Raw genomic sequence first — 24,875 nt, forward strand, 5'->3', positions numbered from 1 at the left:
GCAATAAACATTAGCCTGACTAAGAGATTCATTGTGGCTCTTTTGCAAGCCTTTCTTAAACAATTATGTTGGAACTTGGTGAAGCCGCAGCAAAGGCGAACAAAAGCGAATATCACACATAAACCGTGAGACTTGACAGCCATGTTAATTTGTGAGTCAGGCTACCATTGGTACTGCACTGAGACGGCTATCTAACATTGTTCTCTGAAAAAAAATGAACAATCTAAACAGTTTGCATGCTATATACACAAAAAACAAACACCGAAAGTAAAGAAATATATACAGTTGTTAGCAAACGTTTGGGCGGCCCAGGTCAAATTCCATGTTTTGTTGATTTTCTATGTGAAAATAACTACGTATCTTCTACACACTTTCACACATTTTAATGCTCAAATACCGTTTATTTTTATATTGAAAAAAATATAGATCTTATACATCACACATATATCTTTGTATCACACACATATGTGCACATAAACTGGGTGATTCAAAAAGATTCATCTGATTTCAAAGTGCCATATTTTTACGACCGTGAGGCACCTAGGAACCAATCACATTCCAATTGAAAGAGGGGGTCATAGAGTTTCTGACTGTCACTGGAAGATGTCTCCCTTCAGTCTGAGAGGAGATGAGACCCCTGAGCAGAAAGCGTTCTGCGTTCTCCACTTCAATAAGAGTGAATCTGTCATAACTGTGCAACGTGATTTTCGTCAGCAGTGAACCTCCAGTCAATGTCAGTTTTTGACATAATTTGAAAATACCTGTTGGTCTTCACACACACACACACACACACACACACACATAAATAAATAAATATATATATATATATATATATATATATAATATATATATATATATATATTATTTTAGTTTGCTTTATTTTAGTTTGTTCCCTGTAGAAACTCAACAAAACATGTAATTTGACCGAAGGCATTCAAACTTTTGCAAACAACTGTATACAAAATGGATGTAAACATAACAAAAAACAATGGAATCTACAGATGCGTATGGAGCAGCTGACAAGCATTAAGTGGAAGTAAACAGATGTGTTGTTTGGAAAGAGGATATACATCATGCTACAAATATGCAAGCATGCAAGTAGCTCATAAATAACTTGTTGACAAGCCTTTCCTTTGTCGAAGTGGGAATGCTCACTCAGGGAAAACATAAAGGCCCAATGTACACAAAACAACTTTAAGAATCTCAGAGTGGCTGTACTGCTAACTCTACACAACATTCTTCACTGCAACCCATTTAATTGATGTACTGGAGCACACACTACACAACTGAGCACACACAGTGCTCACAAAACTCATGAGGAAACTTTGGGTCATTGACATAACATTCATTTTTGTGTCCAAGTTCATTATTTTCCCAAAAAATAATTTAATAAACATGACATATATCAAATTATTCAACAGTACCTCATTTATTTGAAACAATGTTCGGTGCATCTAAACATGTCAGGTGGTGCAACTGTCCAACCATGTATCACTATTGTTGGAAGAAAACTTTGTTTCTCCAAAATGGTAACTTTACAGGAGAAGAAAAAACCTACTTTACTTTTATTGTAAGTTAATGGAACCAGATTTTTTTCTAAGTCATTTTGGGTCGTTTCTTTTGGTCCATTCTTCATGAAATTTACAAACAATGTAAAGGGCAACACGCATTTTCAAATTATGTCAAAAACTGAAAACCAACAAAAATAGAGATACAAGGTTTTCTTCCGACAGCAGCGATATGTTAATTAAGTAAACTTAAAAAAAGTAATTTAGTTATATAGAATTCTACATAAAATTGTTTGTCATGATTTTATATTTGAAAACTTAATAAAAAATAAAAACCATGTTGCAAGGAAACTTTAAGGAACTCAGTGAACTCACGTTCTTACTTGCTCTAATGTCAGGTAGCACAACCAAACACAAAGGACTTTTATTTTGACATGCTTGATGATAATTTTTGAGTCATGTTTAGATAGGGTTAGTTTACCAAGTCAGATGGTATGACCTCAGGAAAACCACGAAAAGGTGTAATTATAATTTACAAACTGAGAATTCAGTCTTCAGAATTTCACCACTAAATATGAGTGTAAAGCTGAGCAGCACTATATTTACTGCAGAAAACGGTAACCTGGCATGTGATATTATCTTAATTCTTGTCAATATATTGGTAACACTTTCTATGAATGTCACATTTGTAAGCATCTACAAACACATTCATAACATGTTATAATGCATTAATAAGGCTTCGTAAACATGGCTATAAATATTTATAAAAATGCATTACATGTTATAGCCATGCTTATTATGCATTATGAATTGTTAACATAATGCATTAAAAGTACTGTTCATAACAAATTATAAGAGATCATAAGTCGTATTTGTCCACTCTAAGTAAAGTGAAGCGTACTGTACTAAAGCCTCCTCCAGTGTTCAGAGTGAGGCTTCAAGTTGAAGTATTTACTGAAGAATATACTGAAACACTGAAACATACACAGTAAAGCACATTACAGGCTTCAAATGTCAGAGTTTAAACTAGAGCTGCCATCAGTGTTTTACCCAATGTGGGAAAGGTAATGTACACCACCGTTAGTTTGGTACTAATCTAACACTGCATATCTAATAGAATGCTAGCAAAAATTAGCATTACTGTAGTGTAGTGTAGTGTTACAAAGTGAAGGGTTCTAGCACTTGATGTTAGAACCAGTGAGGGAACAAATTACAATGACAACACTCTACTATCTTGCCTATCTAAGAAAAGCACATTGTAGCAATAATTCTAGGCTGGACAGCCTGTTTGGAGCATCTGAATATTCAGGACTGAAGCCCTGAAGATGCAGCTCTAACAGCACCAGCAGTAAGAAATAAAATATTGGAAATCCCAGGGTGTAAATAAACTTTGTATTTGTCTTTACACTCTCCAAGCTGGGACTTACTTCTTTGGCACTGACAGTATAACATGTTATTAACACTACTTATAATGCATTATGTTAACAATTCATAATGTATAATAAACATGGCTAAATGGAATGTCATGTTTGTAAGCATCTATAAACACATTTATAACATGTTATAATGTATTCATAAGGCATTATAAACATAGTTATAAATATTTATAAAAAAGAATTACACTGAAATACACTTTATAGCCATGTTTATTATACATTATGAATTGTTAATATAATGCATTATAAGTAGTGTTAATAACATGTTATAATGTCAGTGCCAAAGAAGTCAGTCCCAGCTTGGAGAGTGTAAAGTAAAGACAAATACCAAGCTAACGGTGGTATACATGCCTTATGAATGCATTATAACATGTTATAAATGTTTCTTATTATATCTATTTCTTATTTTTATATTGTTGTAAACTTATTATAAGATTATTTAACCTATTTCTAGACATTGAAAATTTAAATTATTGCACTAAATTGGCAGATAATTTGGCTTGTTTTAAGCATATTTCTTACAACAAGCAAAATTATCTGCCACTATAGTGAGACAATTCCACTGATTTTTCAAAATATCTGCATAATTGAGTGTTGAAATGCTAAATAATGACATTTCTAGAGAAGCTTGCCGAGTCAGAATTGTTCACAGTGGTGGTGAAACCAGATGAGTTTAAAGCCTAAGAGTTAAAAGCTACTTCATGCAGAGTTATAACATTAAATAGTTATGAATGCACTGCCTGATGTCTGAGAGATTGTTTTACTATAAAAGATTGAGATAATCTTTTGGCCTGAAACGCACAAGCAGGTCACTGCAAGGCAAAACATTTCCCAACAAAAACGTATGTTTTCAGATTTATCACTATTTTACAATCACCAGATTTACATATAAAAACTCTGAAGACACATGTAAGTTCACTGGTGGTCACCCCGGTTCCTATCACCACCACTATAAAGTCGGCATCAGTAAGTTTCTCTACACCATCTGCACCATTTCACATCAAACCACTCAGCATGACTTTATCCTCATTGTTCTCCTCAGACTGGGTCTTAAAACAAACATTCCTCTGTACAGATGATATTGTAGATTATATTTTTGTTGATGATTTTTTTTTAACTGACGACTGCAGAACTGCAGAACTCATCAGACAGTGGATCATGTGTGTGCGAGGCAAAATGTTCCAGTGAGAGAAACGCTTTGTGACAGAATTGCGAAAACAGTTCAGGGCAGATGAAATTTTTACATAATACGTTTTTTTTTTCCACACTGGTGGGATATTCGGAAGGAAATAGAGAAAAGATATAAGAAAAAAAACCCTTGTCACATTAGGCAGGGACTCCAGCGATGCATTTCTAATTTGTGTATAGATGGAAACACAGCAGTCAAAGGACTTTTAAATGTGGCATTTACACTTCAGGCCTTCGATCCAAAAGCAAACAAAACTCCTATTAGCATTCTGAAAATGACAAGCACATCACACACAAACAGGTGCATAAAAGCACACACACACACACACACACACACACACACACACACACAACCACAAAGGGAGAATACATTTGAAATGCTTAATAATGTGTGTGTGTGTGTGTGTGTGTGTGTGTGTGTGTGTGTGTGTTTCCTAAAAAATCTATACATTTTAAGGTGACTGAGCTGATTGTTGACTGCCATACGTCATATATGCTTCATATCGCTGCTGTCAGAAGAAAACTTCGTGGTCTATAATTTGAGGGTTGAGGCTGGACTAGCTCAGGCCCCTTTGGGGTGACTATTAAAAATAAATTAATAAATAAAAGAAAAATAATGTGACTGATCTAGAAATTGTGTATTAATGGTACTATAATGGAGTTAATTAATAACATTATTATTAATATAGTTTGGTACTATGTGTGTATGCATGTATATATAAGTATATGGGTATGTGTATGTGTATGTGCATAAATATTTTTTATTTATTTATTTATTTAGTTTTTTAAAGTTAGATTGCATGTTCTGCCAATTTTATTTTCTATTCATTTAGGTGTTTTATCTATTTCCTATTTGTATTTGTACTTATGTTTATTATCACTGTTTTATTATATTGCTTTGAGTGGAGTAGAGAGACAAGGACGGGTCTTTTAATGAAAAGGATGTAGGAAACCAAAACAAGGAGTTGTCTTTTATTAGTTTATACTATACTGTGTTGTCATTGTTGAACATATAAATGTGTGAATGTTCAAAAAAGAAGAAAACCTCGTATCTCCAGGTTTCGGTTTTTGACATAATTTGAAAATGCCTGTTGTCCTTTACATTGTATGTAAATTTCATGATGAACAGACTAAAACAAATGATCCAAAATGACTTGGAAAAACGTCTGGGTTCCATTGACTTTCATTAAAAGTAAAGTAGGTTTTTTCCTTCTCCTGTAAAGTTACCATTTTGGAGATACGAGGTTTTGTCCTGACAGCAGAGATAAGTGAGGTAGTGTGCAGGTTTGAATATTTTGAAAATAGACACCAGATCATATTTTTTAGATTTTATTCAACATTTCAAGTATGCTGGGAACAACAAGAACACATATAATTACCATCTTTTTAAAGAAATCTTATTCATAGTATTCAATTGCATCATTAAGAACGCTCACTGCCATGCAGGTGGACTGTGCTCTTATATAGCTTGTCTGCAGGTGGATGAAGTCAAAATAGACCAAAATGACCATGAAGGATGTGAACACTTTAGATGCAGTTTTTTCTCCAGAAAACTCCAAGATTAGAAGATTAGCCGGATTGGTAGGCTGGATCCGTATAACCTGTAAATTCCTCAAGTTCTGTAAGTTCCAATGCATGAGATTTTACAAAAACGAATGAAAATGGCTACTAAACCTGCCAAAGCTCTTAAATAATAAAGACAATTAAGCAAGAGTTGGCAAATTATTACTCAGCCCCTAAAGTGTCCTGGTGAAAAAAGTCATTGCTTACACTTGCAATAGTTTTGCATTCCATCAGAAATGTTTTGTGTTCCCTTGCAAAATTCACTGCATTCAAAAAACGTTTGCGGGAGCAAAAATTATCGTGCTGGAATACAATATCATTACCTTTTTTATTCTACAGCTCATTACAGGCTCCATATCTTATTCAACAGCTCATTTTTAAAAATAACGTTTTTTCGGAGCTAGCAACTTTTGGATCCCTAAATAACCTTTTAATAGATGGTTCTTTAATGAAGCATGTTTGTAAATGAGATCTGCGACTGTGAAGAACCTTCTTTAAAAAATGTAACCTCACATATCATAATGCTTTCATACTAATAAAAATATTTCTCCTAGATCCATGTTTCTAAGCCACGAATGCTTAAGAGTCTCTATTTTTAAGAGTTCACCGCTATTTTTCATTTGAAAATAGCAGCTGACCTTCACACTGTTTTAACATTTTGTGGTGATTGGGCTGATGGAAATGTTCCAAAATTACTTGGAGACAAATCTTGTTCCATTAACTTCCATTCAAAGTTAAGAACCTTTTTCCTTCTACTGTAAAGTTACCATTCTGGGGATACAAGTTTTAGTACCAGCAGCGACAGTGTGTTTTATGCAGACTGTGTGCTCATTTATTTAGAAATGTATTTGAACCAACTTTGTGATGTTTGCAGTGGAGACAAATCAAAGGAAAGTGGAAAGAGATTACATAAAAGACCCAAGAATTAAGGATTACCACATGCAGAAGATTCCTCATCTCAGCAGCGATAACGACATACAGAATGCACGGAAGGAGGCTCAAAAGAGTCTAACTGGCTTCAGGAGCACAGACATCACATCAACCAATTGCTAGAAACTGAGAGGATGAACAGGTTGAAAGAGAGAAACCAGACAGAAATGATTAGAAACCTGGGAAGACCACATGATAAGAACAGTGGAAGACCACGGAGGTATGCCTGTTGTCATCGATTGAGAAGCTGAGAGCAGAGCTAAAAGCAAAAGACCTGCAGATGGACCAAGCCAGAAAGATGGATTCAGAAGAACTGTCCAGCGGGAGGATAAAGGAGAGAGAGAGTGCAGAGAGAATGAATGCAGAGAACAGAACTGCACAAAGGAAGACCTTCGCCTTGAGGAAGCTGGAATACTGTAATCAACAGCTCAACAATCAGCTGCTAGAGAAGGATCAGGTGATACAGCAGCTAGAAAAGAAGTGGAATGCAGAAAAGAGAAAGGTGAAGAAGGCAATCAAGGGGTCAAACAAGCTTCGCTCAAAAATTCTGAAGCGCTTGAGAGATACACGGCCTTAAGGCAGCAGAAGCTGGAGGGGCTGGAACATGAAAAGATCATGAGAGCTGATAGTTAAGCTGGAGAAAGTGAAGAAGGAGAAAGAAGGTACCATCCTCTCAGCGGTTCCTGTGGTGGACGTGAGGAAACAGAGGCTGCTGCAGGAGCTGAAGCAGAAGCGAGAGTGTCCGAATGAGAACGTGAGCAAGAAGGAATCCAACAGGAAAAGGAAGGCTGAGAAGACAGAAAGAAGCAGAAGACCACAAAGGACATGAGTGGAAGGACTAGTGAGAAAAGTAGCTTCCGTAAAAGATTGTGTTTGATGCAGCAGCGGATAGTCTTATTGAAAAATCAGTAACAGCATCAATAAACACTCAATTTTGATGATCATTTCTTAAAGGCCTACAATAAAATAACAATAAAACAACAAATAACAACAGAAACAACTCAGAAACAGAAACTGTATATGTTAATAAATAAACATGTTGAACATCAAAGTGTCTAATATGAAAATAACTGTTCAAAAAGAAATTGAAGTGTTGATTTTTGACTATTTGTATAAATAAGAACAAAGCCTTTCATAATCCTGGTGTCATGAAAATACATTAAATTAATTACATTAAGTAAAAATATATTTTTAAAGCTTACAGGTGAAATATAGTGCTGCTTTTGACTGTATGGTTGTATGTGTGGTCAAAATATTTTAAAATATTTAGCCTAATTAGCCTAATAATTGTGGTGGTAATTTTGTGAGCAAAAAGCACAAACAGGGCAAATGTTTCTCCACTGAACACTTATATATGTAACAAAGCTGTAAAGGTTGAATTACTGCACTATAAACGGTTTTGTCTTCTTCACAGCAACAGCACAGTTTAAATGAATGACATTCCTTGGTGATAGAATGGTTTAGTGCAATTAATTATTATCTTAAATTATTTTTACGAGTTTATAGGTAATGGGGTTTTAGACATTAAGCTTTACATCGTGCCTGAAAACACCCCTTACCCGTGATACAATCATAGTAATTCAAGGCCTGTCATGACTTGTTTTATTACAGCACAATCGCAAGGGACAGTTTTTTGAGAGGACGTTGATAAAACAGTGTGAAAAATATACATTTTTAAAACTTATACTTTAATTATTAAGACTATTAAAAAAATATTCAGACCTTAGATATTTAAAAGGATTGTTTTATGATCGGTTTAAATCCAAGGCATTAATTGAGACAGTAATAAGCTCAATATATACAAAATCATCATTTATATGGTACTACAGGGAGGTGTTTATCCCAAACCCTTACCCCTACATTTCAGCTTGTGAAAATAAAAAAAAACATTGTTTTGTATTTTATAAAGTTGTTTTTTTAATTTTAATTTATTTTAAAGTGGAGTTGGATGATTAAAATCTATCGTGTTCAATTTAATTAATTGAAAATCTTTATTAATTAAATTAAAAATAGTAAATTGTAATTACCAAAACACAAAGAGTTTTAGTCCATAGGCGGAGCTTTATTTTAGCCACGCCCCTGCACTTTAGAGCAGGAAGTGGGACTGCATCCCTGTCCCTCATGGCCACATGGTGAGTAGTTAGATCCAATTATTTCGAAGTAGATGTGTCTCAAAGTATGAAAATCATTAAAAATTGTCATTACTGAAACACATTAAGTAATTAAGTAAACTTACAACTGTTCAAAGCTGTGTTTGCTACTCATTCACTGGTTAGCGTTTTTTAATTTTGCTCATAATTTGCAAAAATTTTCACTATCAAAACAGTTATTATGGAAACAACTGGCTTACACTTTGTTACAGCCATGAATGTTTTGATAGTGACAAAAGTGAATGTTCAACCCTTTGTTTTAATGAAATAAACACATTTAAGGTATATGGTCACTCAAAGCTAAATGATTTTAGTCTGAAGTCCAAGTCAGTTAAAAGTACAAAATGTCTTTTCAGCCCATTTCGGTCAGTTCAGTAAAATGATCCATCGATATACACCATCACACCCTGTGGACCTGCCTGGACCCAACAGTCTGTCGTTGGAGCTGAGGTGTGTTTTGTGGCTCATAAAGGAATCAGTGCGTGAATAACTTCCTGAGGCTTCTAACTTTGCTTAAGTTGTCTGCCCTTACACTTGAATGGCTTATTGAGCGGCTCTAGGCATTGAAGACGCAGAGAGTGTTTTATCGTACCGACAGCAACAGACACTGCTGCCTCCTTTTTAGCATACATTACACGCATATGTACACACACACACACACAAACACACACACAGCCCCAGACGGTTTGAATGAGATGGTTCCAAATGGTGAAGCAGAAGATAAGCAACCACATTGAATATGACCCAGTGTCCTGAATGTAAAAGAGCCTTAGATCATAGACTTCTAGCCAAAGACCTCAATCTGCTGAAGTTGCACATGTAAATTTTATACTGGAAAGCTCGATGATATTGTGGAAAGCTGCATGTGAACATGGTTAAAAACGCACTCTGCATGCCAAAGCGTTTGTGTCAAACCGTGTACCGCTATCCAAAAGAGAAAAGATGCTGCCTTCAGCCTGCAGCTGTCATTATTAGATGCAATCTGCTCTAATTTCCAACCAATCATGGGCCTGTAGCATTATTCAGATTACTAAAGACTCATTTATCATACTGGAAACAGCAGAATAAAGATTGAAGGCAATGGCAAAATATTTTTTATGTTATATTAATTTTGATCTATCTATCTATTTTTGATCTATCTATCTATCTATCTATCTATCTATCTATCTATCTATCTATCATGTAGTATGCAAAGGTTTTAATACACCTGGTCAAATTACATGTTTTGTTGATTTTTCGACTTCCTCTAAATCAGGGGTGCCTGATCTGGTCCTGCAGATCTACCACCCTACACAGTTTAGCTCCAACCCTAATCTAACACACCTGTTCCAGGTAATCAAGGCCTTCAGGGGCCTATATGAGCCAGGTGTGCTGGATCTGAACTCTCCAGGGTGGTAGATCTCCAGGACCGGGATTGAGCACCCCTGATCTATAGTGAGCACACTTAAATATGGTCTCTAAATTTGACATTTCTGTTTTTTTGCTAAGTTTAACATATTGGAAAAAATGTTAAACACAAAATATAAAATGTGCCATAACTTATACTCAGGTCATATTTTGGTTTTTTTTTTTCCTAATATGTAAGATCCAATATCTATCTATCTATCTATCTATCTATCTATCTATCTATCTATCTATCTATGGGTCACAAATGAAAGGAATAGTGAATAAAGTGTTATGAAAAGTGATGTCAAATACATCAATCCAGAATCTCCCATTGGCATTTAATTGGTTTGATCGGGTGACTGTGAAGGCCACAGCGTATGATTTATATCATTTTCATTTTCATCATACCATCCAGTGGCCCCTTTGCGCTCTGTTGATGTCGTCTTGGAAGAGACCACTCCCATCAGGATAGAAATATTTCATCGTATGATAAACCTGATCTGTCAGAATAACTCTGTATTGATTTTCACTTACTCGTCCCTCTAGGTTAACAAGTGCACCCAAACCATGCCCCCCACAGTACAACAGAGCTACTGGACCCCCTCTCTGTATGGGTCGAGCAGTCAGGCCTGTACTGTCCTCTTGGTGTACACCACACATGCACTCTCCCACTTGTGGAGAATATGGTAAAGGATGATTCTTCTGATCATATCACTTTTTCCACATTTCTGTAGACCAGTGTCTATGGTTCTAGCACCACTGTACTCTCAAATGAGCTTAGATTTTTTCTTGTTATGATCTTAATCCAAAATCGAGGTCGGCTGGACCTGCTCAGAACTATATATGTCACAGAGGATGGCAGGATGGCAATTGCTACATTATATCATGAAGTAAAGTTATATTGTATGGAAGCATCAGCATTTGTTATGTTTCTCCACTGATTTATTCAGGTTTCTCCTGTAATTCGTCACCCAACTGTATCCATCCATCCATCCATCCATCCATCCAGCCATGGTTATTAAGCTTTCCAACAGGCACTTTTTTCTACAAGCCATGCAAAGCAAGCATTTCTAAATAACATTAGAAAAAAAAGCACTTAAATAAACGGATGTGGCCATTTTTCCCCAGATAAAGGAGTTAAATTCAGCATTATTTGGAGATTTGAACATACTCTATCTGAAAACCACTTCATCTCCTGTGACTCATGAGGATTTTCTGAGTTTGGCAACTCACTCGAAGAGCATTCTTATCAATAGCATCGTAGAGGATGTGAAGCTGAACAAACAAAAAAACAATCTGGTCCGGAAAGAAAGCTGGAGAACGCACGTCATCAACACACACGTCAAAATCCGCACAAACATTCCAGCAAATCAGACTATAAGTGTCCAATTAAGCTCGAATGTTAGTGAAGAGCGTCTGATTCTGCAGGAGAATAGGAAATAAATATAAAATTCAGCCTTTGTCAGGGCTAAGCTAATTTAGTTGAGAACATTCAGAGAGGGCTGAGTGGTTTGCCAACATCTAGCACTCGAGCATTAGTCATCAGCTGTCTGAGACTACCACGTCCGGTGGAAGGAGATTTCACTGCTGAAGTTAAAAGCCTGAAAGCTTGGCTCCTCCAATTGTTTCAACCAGCAAGCTGCAATCGAAGACTTTCTGGGCACCCAGGGCCCCAGACAATGTGACTGAAAAGACAAAATGAAGAAATAACAATGCTGCATGTTACTGTGGCAATCCTGCGGTGATAATTCTGCTAGTATATGTAATGTGTGCTTTAATTGATTTGCTGGCTGGTTCTTTTGCAGAGGGTATCATTAAGGCAAGACAATGATACGGCGCTGATACTGGCAATTAAATACAGTATGGTCAGTTGAGAATACTGGTACCATAAAGCAAATTCAGATGTTCATGTGTACGACTTTATAAATATATACGTGCACAACACTTTAGCAACGTGGGACCACAAGCCATAGTAAAAATGCAAAATCTCTAAAACCAATATTTTGAGCGGAGGCAATAATAGTGGGTGACATGCCAGCTGAAATTTTTGGTAAGGTATTATAATATCATATTATGCCACACATAAGTGCATTGTGCCATTGTCCATCAGCTGTGTCAGACAACCATGCTACATCAGACAGGGCCTGGTCCCCACATCAAGTCAAGAACATGCTGTTAACAACGTGAATGACTGTAATGTTAACCAGCCTCTAGTGTCTGATGCCCATACAAATTCATATGTGAAAAATTTAGCACCACTTTTGCTGAGCCAGAGAAGTTGCTGCATACTTACACTTGCACACAATTGGTTTATTATTGGTATTATAATTGGTTTATTAAGACTTATGCTAAAGTTTGAACGGCCCCCAGGAGAGTAAATAACAGCACAATTAATTCAAATGCATTTCATTTACATGATGTATTTTATGAATCTGTAAAAAATGAATCATTTCGATTTTTTTGAAATTATACAGAAGCCTATGCACTTGCACTGTTAACACTGTTAAAACTAAAACTCCCACCATGGTGAGGCTGTACTTTAGCCTGCTAGTTCTCACTGGGAGTTGTTAATGTGCTATGTAATGGTGCTATTTTAGAGGCACTAATAGAGAATGACTATAATAAGACAGGCGTGAATTCTGTGATTTAGACACAACTCAGTAGTTGAAAAACATTCATGATGGATGTTTTCAAGATTCTTCAAGGTAAATCTCAAGAAATATTGCTGTCAAAATTATACTAATGAACTAGAACTCGCTCTTAAATGAACTGTAACTCAGACCTCGAGACCTAAAGCTACACTATGTAAGGTTTGGGGATTTGGAGACCTCTCTGGTGGAAATGTGTAATTGCATGCAATGTGTGGAAGAACATCTTGTACCATTGTTTGTGCTTTGGTTGAAAGAGGACTCAAAGAGAGCTTGGAAGTCAAAACATGGTGAAGAACGTGTTCCAAGGATGTAAGTAAAAACTATTCTCTCACTATATCTTTATCAGAATTGTTTTAATTTTGCATTAGTCCATAGTCCATTGTAATATTGGTAATATTGGTATGGGAATACAAGAAGGTGAGCATTGCAGTTAACTGTCTGGTTCCAGCTGGCATGTGTAAAAATTTAACAAGTTAAAATGCTCGGCAACTATGAAATTATGTATATATTGCTTATTGTCTGTCAGTCCTGCTAAACACAAATTAAACATCAATATCACGGTGTGTACCGACGACATTGGTGTCAATACTGACAATATATTGTACAGCATTAATAGGGAGAAACAGAAAGGAGAGAGAGCTCAGAGCTGAATGTGTTGGTGCTACATCAGATCTATAGCATAAGTGGACATGTACTTATCAGAGTACTTGAAAGGTAATTAGTTAAATCCATGTGATATGAGCACCAGGACAGAGTCATCCATTACTTCCCTGGCTTGGGAGAGCTTTGATTAATGTTTTACACGACTTTCACTAATTTATGCAGCTCCACTGTGGAAAATCAAACACGCGAAAATCATTACGGTGCCAAAGGACAGCGGTGGGAGCGGGGGTCGATCCGCATTTCGAGTTTCTGACGACCTCCAGGGGGGTTCGCTTGTTGCTTTGTTTGCCTCCAAGGTTGTTGTGCGTGGTCATTATTTACAGAACAGATTACTGCAAGCACCCATGCACACAAATACATGCACCTGGCTCACATCTGAAGGGACACAATGAGTTTTTCTAATGAGTAAGAGCACAAACGCTTGGGACTGTTCCACAATCTCAATTGATTTTTATAGCTCCCACTACAATATCAGTTGCAACATCATATCATTTGACTCCTTGGTAATCTGTGTGACTTCCCAGGTAACTGAACTACATTTCCCTTGAGGAAAAAAAAAGCAAGCAGCCCACTCAAAAGCACACCATCCTGGCCTTATCGACTTTTGGCCTTTATTAAACGATATTAAGCTGTGCAAATGAGTCAGTGTGCTATTTACTCAGTCTAGTTTGGCTGCTGACAGCTTGGAGGAGACTAAAAATGAGAGAAAGCATTTTCCCTGCAATAAACCTCTGTCTCTCTTTATATCTTCATACATTCACTGTCCACGTCATCAGAATCACTGGCCGCTTCATGAGGCACTATATAGGTGTGCAACCACAGGCTGTAGTCCCTCTGTTGTCATTTGCCAGCCTTCCTTTCCACCAGCCGTCACTGGTCAGTTTTTAAACCACAGGACCACTGTTGACTAGAATATCAAAGATGAGGACTTGACTTAACAACCCGAGTCGCATACTGAGTGACATAAGAATCAGCAAGAACTTTCTCTTAACTGAATCGTGACTCAGACTCAAGACCTAAAGCTACACTATGTAAGATTTGGGGATTTGGTGACCTCTATGGTGGAAATGTGTAATTGCATGCAACATGTTTGTACCATGGACTGTGCTTCAGACCCCTTCATCAAGCAGATGAATCTGATGATTGCGAGCACGCTAAAAGAGAACTCGGTCGAAACTTGGTGAAGGACGTGTCTACCGAGCACAGAAGTGAACTGACTACTATTGTCATCATATCTTCAGCAGAATAGTTTTTATTTTGCATTTGAGACCTAAACATTGAGCTGGACCTTCTTTTTAAAGTCTTTGCAAGTCGTATGATCCTAAAAACGTCTACCGCAGCTCACAGCACCATCAGGTCCAATATAGCATTAAAAAAAATGAGCCTACAAAGTGCTACAAGCTATGGTGTTTAAACAAAAGAGGCAAAACAGCTTGAAACAGTTGGCTAGCATGAACTTTGGATAGCAAGTAAACTACCTAGTGCCCTTGCTAATTTAGCATTATGGTAAACAGGTCAACCTACACTAAAGACACATTCTGTTTATGTAGTTGTTGTAGTTAATAAAAAGTGAAACGCTGTTGTGAAATATGGAGTGATAGTTCGATTAGATATTTATCATCACTAGGTTTCCTAAGTTTTGCCTTCACCTGCCCAACTTAGGCACACATGTTTCATTACTACAGCAACCAATATATGAGATAATGAGCAAATGTGACAGTCATGCATATCAGATTTGGTCACTTAAAATCTGCAACCGGTCTAAAAAGACAGTTACAAGAAACAAATCCAATTTGCTCAGCAGCACGAAGAATGCCTTATAGATTATTACTAGATTACCTTTAAAACTTCAGCTGGACTAGCTATTATGCCAGCTAGCACAATTGCTATCCAAACTACAGATCACCTTTTAAAACTGTATTTCGCTGCTGTTGGAAGAAAACCTCATATCTCCAAAAGTCAACTGAACCAGACTTTTTTCCAAGTCATTTTGGGCCGTTTATTGTGGTCCATTCATCATGAAATTTACACACAATGTAAAGGGCAACAGGTGCTTTGAAATTATGTCCAAAACTGAAAAATTACAAAAATGGAGATACAAGGTTTTCTTCCGACAGCAGCGATTTACTGCTTGGGGTGTTTTAGTTCTGCCCTTCAGACTGAAGGGTTTTCTATTATGAAAGCCTTGTTATTTGAAGCTGGGTTGAACCTGACAGGCTTTTAGTGGGCTTTATTTTTGTACAGTGCAACTACACAACAGAGACGTTCACTACAGCAGTGACACTGACATCCCAGTAGAAAATATTATTGCTTGAATGTTTCGCTTTGAGGGCTCAGGAGATTTAATAGTGATTCTCCTAAAATCCCTCTGGAAAACAGCATTAGACAAAAAGAAGACATGAGACGTAGGACAGACAAAGGAGAGATAAGAGTTCAGTTGCAGATACATGAGCTTTGCTATCTTGGCTAATCTGAGCACAATGTGTGACTTTATTGAAATCTCTAAAACTCAAGAGGAGACAGAGGAGAAATATCTGAGGAACTTAAAAGTCTCCTTTGTCTTTCCATCTGATGTCATTGTTGTCTAGGAGAAACTACACACCTTTGCAAAAAAAGAAGCATACTTAAGTACCTTGATAAAATACATGAAGTATATAGAGAATAATAAGTACATTTTTAAATGCATCTATATCAAAATAGAAAAATAGAAAATAGATGCATTGAAATCATTTTTTTCTGACAGAATAAGGGTACGAATACATTTTTTTACTATTCTCCGATATCGAGTCAATACCATAATGAATCACCTTACATAGAATTAAGTAGTAGTTAAAGTATGTTTCATAGTTTTGATCCCTGCTCCTCATCTGTAGCACAGTGACAGCAGGGATCACATCTGAGGCTAATCCGAGGAGCTCACGTTTTGAGTTTTGAAGTCTTTTTGGCTGGTTGAGTTGTAGCTGAATATCCTCTAAAGCAAGACACACACCAGGCAATTTTAGAAATGTTGTTCTCTGGTGACTCACACTTCACAAAAACACTCCATGCTACATGAAACACAGCCCCTAGAGACAGCTCTGTCTATATTTCAAATAAATTTCAAATAAAGCTGTTTCATTTAGAATAACATACTGCGCACCGAGTACCGAGCAAACACGCTGAGAAACTGAGCTACAGCAGCTCGGCTAACCACACTGTGCGCTGAAATATACACAGTAGGTTAATACAGTTTCTCTGCGACCTATTTTACAAAGACAATGGTAAAATATGACAGTATTAATGTTTATATCTTGCATAGATGGATGATAGCAAATGCCAACTTTTTTCAACTTTCAAACTTTTTTGCTAGCCTGTGTGTCTCCACCTATATCGGGGAAGTGGTTGTGATTTTGTTTGTGTGTTTTTAAAAACAGGCTAAAACCACACGGTGTATATGTGGTGGGAATTTGACAAGTGGGAATGTTTTAAGTGGCTGGCAACTTTGTGTCCGACCACCACAGAGTCACTAACACTGTCTGAGCAGACCCTCATGTACTGCCAGCTTGAGTCATTTGTTTATTAGTGTCGCAGTGTACACTCAGGTTAGCTGCATTAGCTAGCTATGCTACATTAGTTACCTGGGTTAGTATCAGCTGTTATTGGGTGGTAGTATCGGTGAAGAGTATGAGAAAATAAGCACAATATCACACCAATACCTGATACCAGTATCGGTACAGATGTATCCCTGATGGAAATACATCTAAAGTAAACTTTTCTGTGTTTGTTGAAAAGTATTTTTCAAAATGATACCTTATTATGTTGTAAGGAAATTCCTAAAAAATGCTAAAGCATACTTAAAAGTATATTTTTGTTATCAACTGTGTATTATACTGAAGTATATTTTAAAGCAGTGACTTTTAAAGTATGCTTTAGTACATTTTAGTTGCAATATAACTCAAACTAGCAATCAAATATAATGGTACACCCAGGCGTTTACATTTAAAATATTTTCAAGTGTGGTAGAATTTGTGTCTTACAATCAGTTAGCTTTATTGTAACATCAGTTGTTCCAATTTACAATAGAAAAGCATGTTTTTCTACATTATTAAACATAAGTTAAGTGGTTGTAAGTTGGGCTACATGATTCCTAATATTATATTTAAGTTTGTACTTAATTGTTTTATAAAAGTGCTCTTAAATACATGTTTTTATTTGTTGAAGGTATTAAGTGTATTTAGTGATACTAAAATCTAATTTAGCATTTAATTTCATTTTAAAATGCATTTAAGTGCATTTTAGTTGCAGTATGTCTAATAAGTAGCGCTGAAGTGTATCAGTGCATCCAGTAGTGTACTGTATTTATAATATATTTCAAGTGTAATAACAGTTATGTCTACATACTTACTTACATGCAGTCTACTTAAGTGCAACTTAAATGCATTTAACATGTACTTAATTATAGCGTTATTAAAAAGAAATTATACAGTTGTCATGTTATTTCAAAATAATGCTTTTAGTAAAACGTTTAAAGTGCAAACATTAAAAATATGTACTTTTCATGTTACACTTTTGAAAAGTACACTTAAATGCATTTTTCTTTCACAAGGGCAGAGATATTAACCCCATTTCAAAGTAGCCATTAAATGCCTTAAAACCCACTTGCCTTAGAGGTCTCTCAGTTGAACTACATTTTTCTGTAATAAGCTGGATTTTGTGAACTGGATTTCCATCATTGTCGGTGAGTGAAGTGAGCGAGCAAGTCAACATTTGAAAATGCTAAATACTATTTTAAATGGTAGCAACAACAATATAATCTTTTTATTATCAACAAGGCTCCAGTTGTGCTTATGTTGTCTTGGCGTGGTCATCTTCGTGAAGATGTGTCAGTTGTTTTCACAGCAGGAGGTTCTCACCCCTCCCCTTTCGCTCATCATTGCTCGCTAACAGCTCAACACAGAGTCACAACATTTTGCTCACAGAGAGCCCACAGTGTCCTCGTTAATCTAATAACAGAGTTGTGGGGGGAATATTTTCACTTGATTTTATTAATTAAAAATGCAAGTCAATTTCCATTACACTGGTGGAATGGCCACTATGGGTCAGGCAGAAAGAGCCTAAGGACATCTCTGTTTTGATTGTTCTTTCCTGTGGGATGGTAGTGGCATGTGTGGAGCTAGTATGAGTTTATCAGGCACAGCTGTGTTGCTGTGGGGTTTGTACACATGTCAGTGTCACTGCTAGGCTCAGCGTGGTCCACCACCCAAAAATAATCAGTCTAGGGACATTCTGTGCTCGGAAACTGACCACTGATGAAGGGCCGGAGGATGGAACACAAAGCGTTCATTAACAGATGGGCTACAGTCTCTAACTGTACACCAGTAAGGTGTTTCTCATAAACTGGCCGGTGAGGGTACACAAGAAATGTGAAAGCTTTTAAAATGTCTGGAATCAGCTCCAACATATTCACCAGATCAGCATGGCTCTGCAGGGCTAGCACTCCACCTGAAACCAGAAGGTATCTGGCTGTGGGCAAGACTGATGTCCCTGCTGTGTCGTTCCCTCTCTGCCCACTGCTGTTGTGCCCTTGAGCAAGCCACTTTAGCTTGTGTTGTTCCTAGAGTGCTACAACATAAACTGCTGCCCCTGATAGCCCATGGGCCTGCCATACCTTAATTAAGTTTTAAAAAGTAATCCATAGACAATGCATGGAAAGCTAACAAATGTATCTGGATAAACATGGATTTATATTTTAGGAGCCCGAGAGAGTGCGCCGGAGAGAAGAGCTGTCCTTAACCCAACCACCGAATGCCTTTCCATTCCGATCATGTTCAAGTAAATCTAATCCTGACAGGTGTCTTGCTGGGGATTTAGGAATAATAAGACAATACAGAGAGAATATGTCACAGACAAGATTTCATGGAGTGTCTCTGAATTGAACATTACATCCAAACAGATCCAAACAATGAATGACAAAATCTCATACCAGCATAATCCTGAGAGGATGAACAGTATAAAAAATATAACAGATGCTAGACAAGGCTGTAAGGCATCAAGGCCAAACCATTCACTCAAATAAGCATGAGGCACCATACATATAGTATTTTCATGAAAACATTATAGCTGGAGTTGTTGCTACAAATTGTGGAATTTAATAATCCATTACGTTCAGCTTCACTGAGGTGTCATTCACTTATGAAGGAGCCATGCATGTCATTTCGATAAGGTCAATTTACCAAGAACTGCAGCGTTAGGATAGAAAAGGCTGAACTGGAGCTATGTTGAATTTTTAACTTCGAACCAGTAGTGTAGTAACACTTGGTAACACTTTACTTGAACCCTGCTAAATAACAATACACATCAAGGCGTCTGTCATGACAGTTATCTGTAATTATCACATGGTACTATTATATGACTGAACATAATCTGTCATGATGACTCATTACAGCATGTTTATAGCATAGTTATGCCAATGTTATGTAGCAGATGCAGATTTCTGACAGTTTCTGGTGGTTGCAACATACATCGCACTATATATTTACAAAATAAAAACCATTTTAGATGCTTAACTTAAATCTATTTTTGTAGGTCAACGGTGACAAATTATTCTTTTAATGTCCCTTCACTTTTTTCACTTTTCAGTACGAAATAAACAAGCAAATTAAATCTGAAACATTTCTATTGTGCAAAATATTAAAAATAAATCCGAACAGTGTAGATAAACTTATGTCATTGTTGCTTTCTAACATTTGTACAGGCTCCTGAATGTAACTACTGCACCATTTAAGGTGGAATAAGAATTTTCAATAAAAAAGCACCTTATTTATTTGTCTCATATTTATTTGTGTCATCCCATATACTTCTGCCTCTAACTGTCAGTCACTATTGGAAATTGGAAAATATGCACAGTGGCGCAGTGGGTAGCGCTGTTGCCTCACAGCAAGAAGGGCCTGGGTTCGGTTCCCTGATCAGGTGACAAGGGTCCTTTCTGTGTGGAGTTTGTATGTTCTCCCCGTGTCTGCGTGGGTTTCCTCCCACAGTCCAAAGACATGCAGTCAGGCTGACTGGACATGCTAAATTGGCCCCAAGGTGTGAATGTATATGTCTATGGACAGAGACCCAGGAGGATAAGCGATTCAGAACATGTGTGTGCATGCATTTATACTATCAGTACCAGCTGATCCACAGTTTGTTTTGCACACAAGGCCCCGAGACCACAGCGTCGTCTGATGCAGAGGTACGAGAGGAATAGTGGCAATCGGTCTGGCGTCTACATTAGGCTAAGGCTAACCCCAAAAAGCCAGTTGTTCCTTTCTGCCCGCTGCCTCAAAAACGATACCTTAGGTGAAACAGACTGGACAGCCCTGAGGTGATTGAGAGACGGCTGCGTTTTTTGCTTTTTTATTTTCATTTGAAACATGCCTGAAACATCTCTGACTTAGCCACTCAGCTAAAGAGGCTGACGTTAGCATGGGTTTGCACTGTTTGTACGTCACAATATCTGAACATATTTGTGGCATACCGGCATAGCGGTTATGACAAAACTCATACTGGAGGAAGAATTTCGACAGGTATACAAGATGAACCAGTAAATTGCCCACTACTAGTAGCAAAGTTCAAGTACTGTGTTACCTAAAATGTCCCTCTAAGCTCAGACTTTGTTATCCTGGTGATGCTTCTAGCTTAAAATCCTAACAACAAGAGCAAAGCACACCACACTCTTTCCATCTACAAGGAGTCTGAAAGCCTGCTTAGAAACCACAGTGAGCTGCTCAGAGATCGCAAAAAGGTAGGGGTGGTAAAATGACAATGTGTATCGTTATCATGATAAATTACTTCAGAGTATGTCACAATATGCATATTGTGGATATCATCAGTACTTAAAGAACACTAAAGCACTACATATTTCATTACAAAGAGAGCCCAAAAACAAAATAAAATGTCTTCAAGTATTGTGACAGTGTGTTTTTTCCATATCACCCACCCCTATAAAAAGGTAACCCTCTCTAATCTAATGCAAGGTTTTTGCAGGAATTTGCACCAGATGTGTTACATAGCATAGTACCACACGCTTCACTTTCACAGGCTGTGCACGGAACTTGAAGACAGTTTGAGGTGCGTTTCTCCTCCTAGTTGATTCAGTTAATGCAGGAATCGTGTCCCCTGTCCATCTCCTGCATATTTCATCAGTTCTGTGGCCAAAATAACATTCGGCGTCACGAGAGACAGACTGTGATATAACAGAATAAGAAAGAGGATGGAGAGAAAAGAAAAATAGAGCGCTGCCAAGAGAGTTCAAGCCACAGAAGTGAGACAGCAAAAATACACAGGTGCCTAATGGCTTCTGTATTCTCTCAGCTTGCGCTTCTACATTTGGCATGTAGGTTCATGTCAGTGTCAAGGTTCCAGCTACCGTACAAAAAGAGAAGATGAAACTGGAATGGGACTCAGAGGCACTGGGGGAAAAGCTTCTCACCAACTCAATGCATAATTTTGTCAGGCTGCTTGTTCAGTGTTTTGCGGAATCAAGCAGGAAACTCCCCTGACGTGAGCACAGAGTGTAAAGGTGCATTTGAACAGTCTGTAAACCTGTGAATTTCTTAAGTTTACCACAAAGAAGTTGCAGATGAACAGCTTATAAAGCTACACAGTACTGTGCAAAAGTCAGAGGTCACTTTCGTTTATTTCATTTCTAGTCAAAACAGCCATTAAGTGCAATCAGCATTAGGAAAAAAGGCAGAAAACATATTTAACAGAAAATTACACGGAAGCTTCAACGACCAAATATATCATTTTCAGTATTAAGTGTGTTGAGCCTTTGCCTTTATTACAACTTCCATTCTTTTTGGGAAACTTGCTTTAGGTGTTTTAAAGAAATCTGCAGGGATACTTTTCCACACTTCCAAAGTTCAGTCTTAGACATTGGTTGTGTTTTCTGTTTTTGCAATCCAGGTAGTAGAGGTTAATTATACAGGCTTTTTTTTCTTTGGTTATCTAATCTCCTTAGAAAGTCAATAACTTATACTTAATGGAAATTAAATAAATCGCTGTTGTTGGAAGAAAACTTTGTATCTCCATTTTTGAGTTTTTCTGTTTTTGACATAATTTCAAAATACCTATTACTCTTTAAATTCTATGTAAATTTCATGATAAATTGACCAAAAGAAACGGCCCAAAATGACTTGGAAAGACATCTGGTTCCATTGACTTACATTACAAGTAAAGTAGGTTTTTCCCTTCTCCTGTAAAGTTACCATTTTGGGAAGTGAAGCGAAATGAAGGTCTCTGACTTTTGCACAGTGTTGTAAATAGTAGTAAACAGTGGTAAATAGTGTTTACCTACATTTATGAGGCACATTTTCTGATACCACATAAACACAGTAGACAAAGCTGATGTTTGTATATTATTGTGGATATATATAGTCTGAAAGGGATATATTTACTGTTATATATTTACCCATTGCTGATGGCCACCAGAACACAAAAACTGGAAATTACATTTTGTTGACATGACAATTTTCCAACTTTAAGACCGTCTGAACGCACCATAAGTATCTCTGCCAACTGTAGATCAAGAGGTCTTAGAACCTACTAACAATAGCACCTGTCCACCTACACCAACAACAGCGAGAAACACCAAACCCCCATAGACAATCGGGCTGTGCGGTACTCACCACGCTGAAGTCATGAACAGAACAATTCTGCCCACTGAAGTTGCAGCTCTTCAGCATGTCCTCCAGTTGGTGGCCCGTGCGTTGGAAGATGTCCAGCATGTCGGGAGGTGGGTACTGCAGCTCGCCCGGTCGATGGCCGCCTCGGCTCTTAGGCGGCAGCCCTGTGAGGTTAGCCAGGTGGTAGATGTCGGCGTCCGTAAGTGCCGAAAAGCGAAAGCGGTTGACGTTGCAGAGGGTGACAGCAGGAAAGGTGAGCTCACGCCGGCTCTCCTCACCCAGGGCAGCCAGGTGCGGGTGCTCCAGGTAGGCGACGGCACTCCGGGTTGCTTGATACAAGAAGAGCGCCAGCGACATCATCAGGGCCAGGGCCCACAAGGTCTGCCGCATTCCTACTCGCCCTGACCTTGAGGTCCCTAAAGCATGAGCCAGGCCATGTAGGGATGAGGAGCTAGCAAAGGCAGCCAGGTCTGCTACACCTCCTCCTCTAGGCCGGCCTAGGCGCTCGTCCAGTGGGCCTGTGCTGTCTTGCTTGGACGGGGTCGCCTTGGCCTCATCTCCCTCGGCGAACTTGACTTTGCAGACAAACTGGATGGGCATGTGGCTCGCCAGGTCTGTACTTGCAGAGCCTTCCAGCGAAGGCTCTGGACACTCCTGCTGCTCTCCCCTCTTCACCTGCTGCACGTCCAGCGTAGCTGCAAGATCACTTTTAATATCCGTCACTGCTATCCGTCTGTCTCCCTCTACACCGGTCTCACCTTTCGCAAGTATCCTACTTGTTACAGCAGTACTTTCTCTGCACTTGAACACTTTTACCCTCTTCTTTTGCCTCTCTTTTGCCCAACTCTGGCCTCTCTTATGTCCTTTCTTCTCTCTCATTTACAGTTAGACGGTCTCTCACGACACCTTCTCCTCACGTTCTCTTCCTTTCCTCCATATCCTCGTCTTCTTTCTGTAGTTCTGGAACTCCAGCGAAGAGCCGAAGGTACTCAACCGATAAGGGAGAGCGAAAGCACGAAGCGAGAAAAGCCTCGTACAAAGTGAAGAGGCGCCTGGTCCAGTGCGTCAGCTGCGAGGATGCTTTAGGCTCCAGAGTTGGAGTGCAAGTGTAAGCTGGAGACATGCAGAGAGAGAGAGAGAGAGAGAGGGAGAGAGAGAGGGAGAGAAGTGAGCGGCTGCTTTGCTTGTCAACTCAGCTCCACATCTCTCTTCTGCTGCTCTCTGCCTCTGACGTCGCCACTGCCCAAAGTCCTCTCACACTCACATTGACTGAGAGAGAACAAGAGCAAGAGACACAGGGAGAGAGAGAGAAAGATAGAGAGAGCAAGAAAGAGAGTTAGGATAGAGAGAGAGCAAGCGAGCGAGAGGGACAGACCGAGTGATGACTAGCAGCGCTCTCTAAGCACGGCAGACCGGCGCACAGTGGAGAACTCCTCTCAAGGACCAGATAGAGAGGAGAAGAGGGAGGGGAGAGGAGGAGTGGAGGGGAAGGAAGGGAAAGGAGAAAAGAAGGAGAGTTATTTAATATTACATGAGGGGAGCGGGCCGGGATTATTTCCCCCTCAGTGGAGAAGACCTCACCCACCTCCAACGGGGCTTTTATTTCCCAAGCAGCAGCAGGTTATAACATCCACTTAGAGGTCTCTCGATCTCTTCTTCTCACATGTGCACACATTGTTTCCTGTACACCTCTGTCTGTCTCTCTCGCTTTTCTCTCGCTCCCCAGCCTGAACGCCTGGAGTCAAGCAGGCAG

The 24,875-nt window shown here is 38.3% G+C and overlaps 1 protein-coding gene across 1 annotated transcript in view; it reads right to left on the bottom strand.

The window, feature by feature from the left end:
* Window positions 1-24,656, bottom strand: part of asic4b (acid-sensing (proton-gated) ion channel family member 4b) — a 91,668-nt gene extending 67,012 nt beyond the window's left edge. The window contains exon 1 of the mRNA XM_036569839.1: window positions 23,126-24,656. Within this exon, the coding sequence (XP_036425732.1) occupies window positions 23,126-24,001 (876 nt within the window). The 5' untranslated portion in view covers window positions 24,002-24,656. The remainder of the gene's footprint in view (window positions 1-23,125) is intronic.
* Between the last annotated feature and the right edge of the window lie 219 nt (window positions 24,657-24,875).

This window comes from Colossoma macropomum, unplaced genomic scaffold, assembly GCF_904425465.1.
Source record: "Colossoma macropomum unplaced genomic scaffold, Colossoma_macropomum, whole genome shotgun sequence".
In the NCBI taxonomy this organism is placed as follows: Eukaryota; Metazoa; Chordata; class Actinopteri; order Characiformes; family Serrasalmidae; genus Colossoma; species Colossoma macropomum.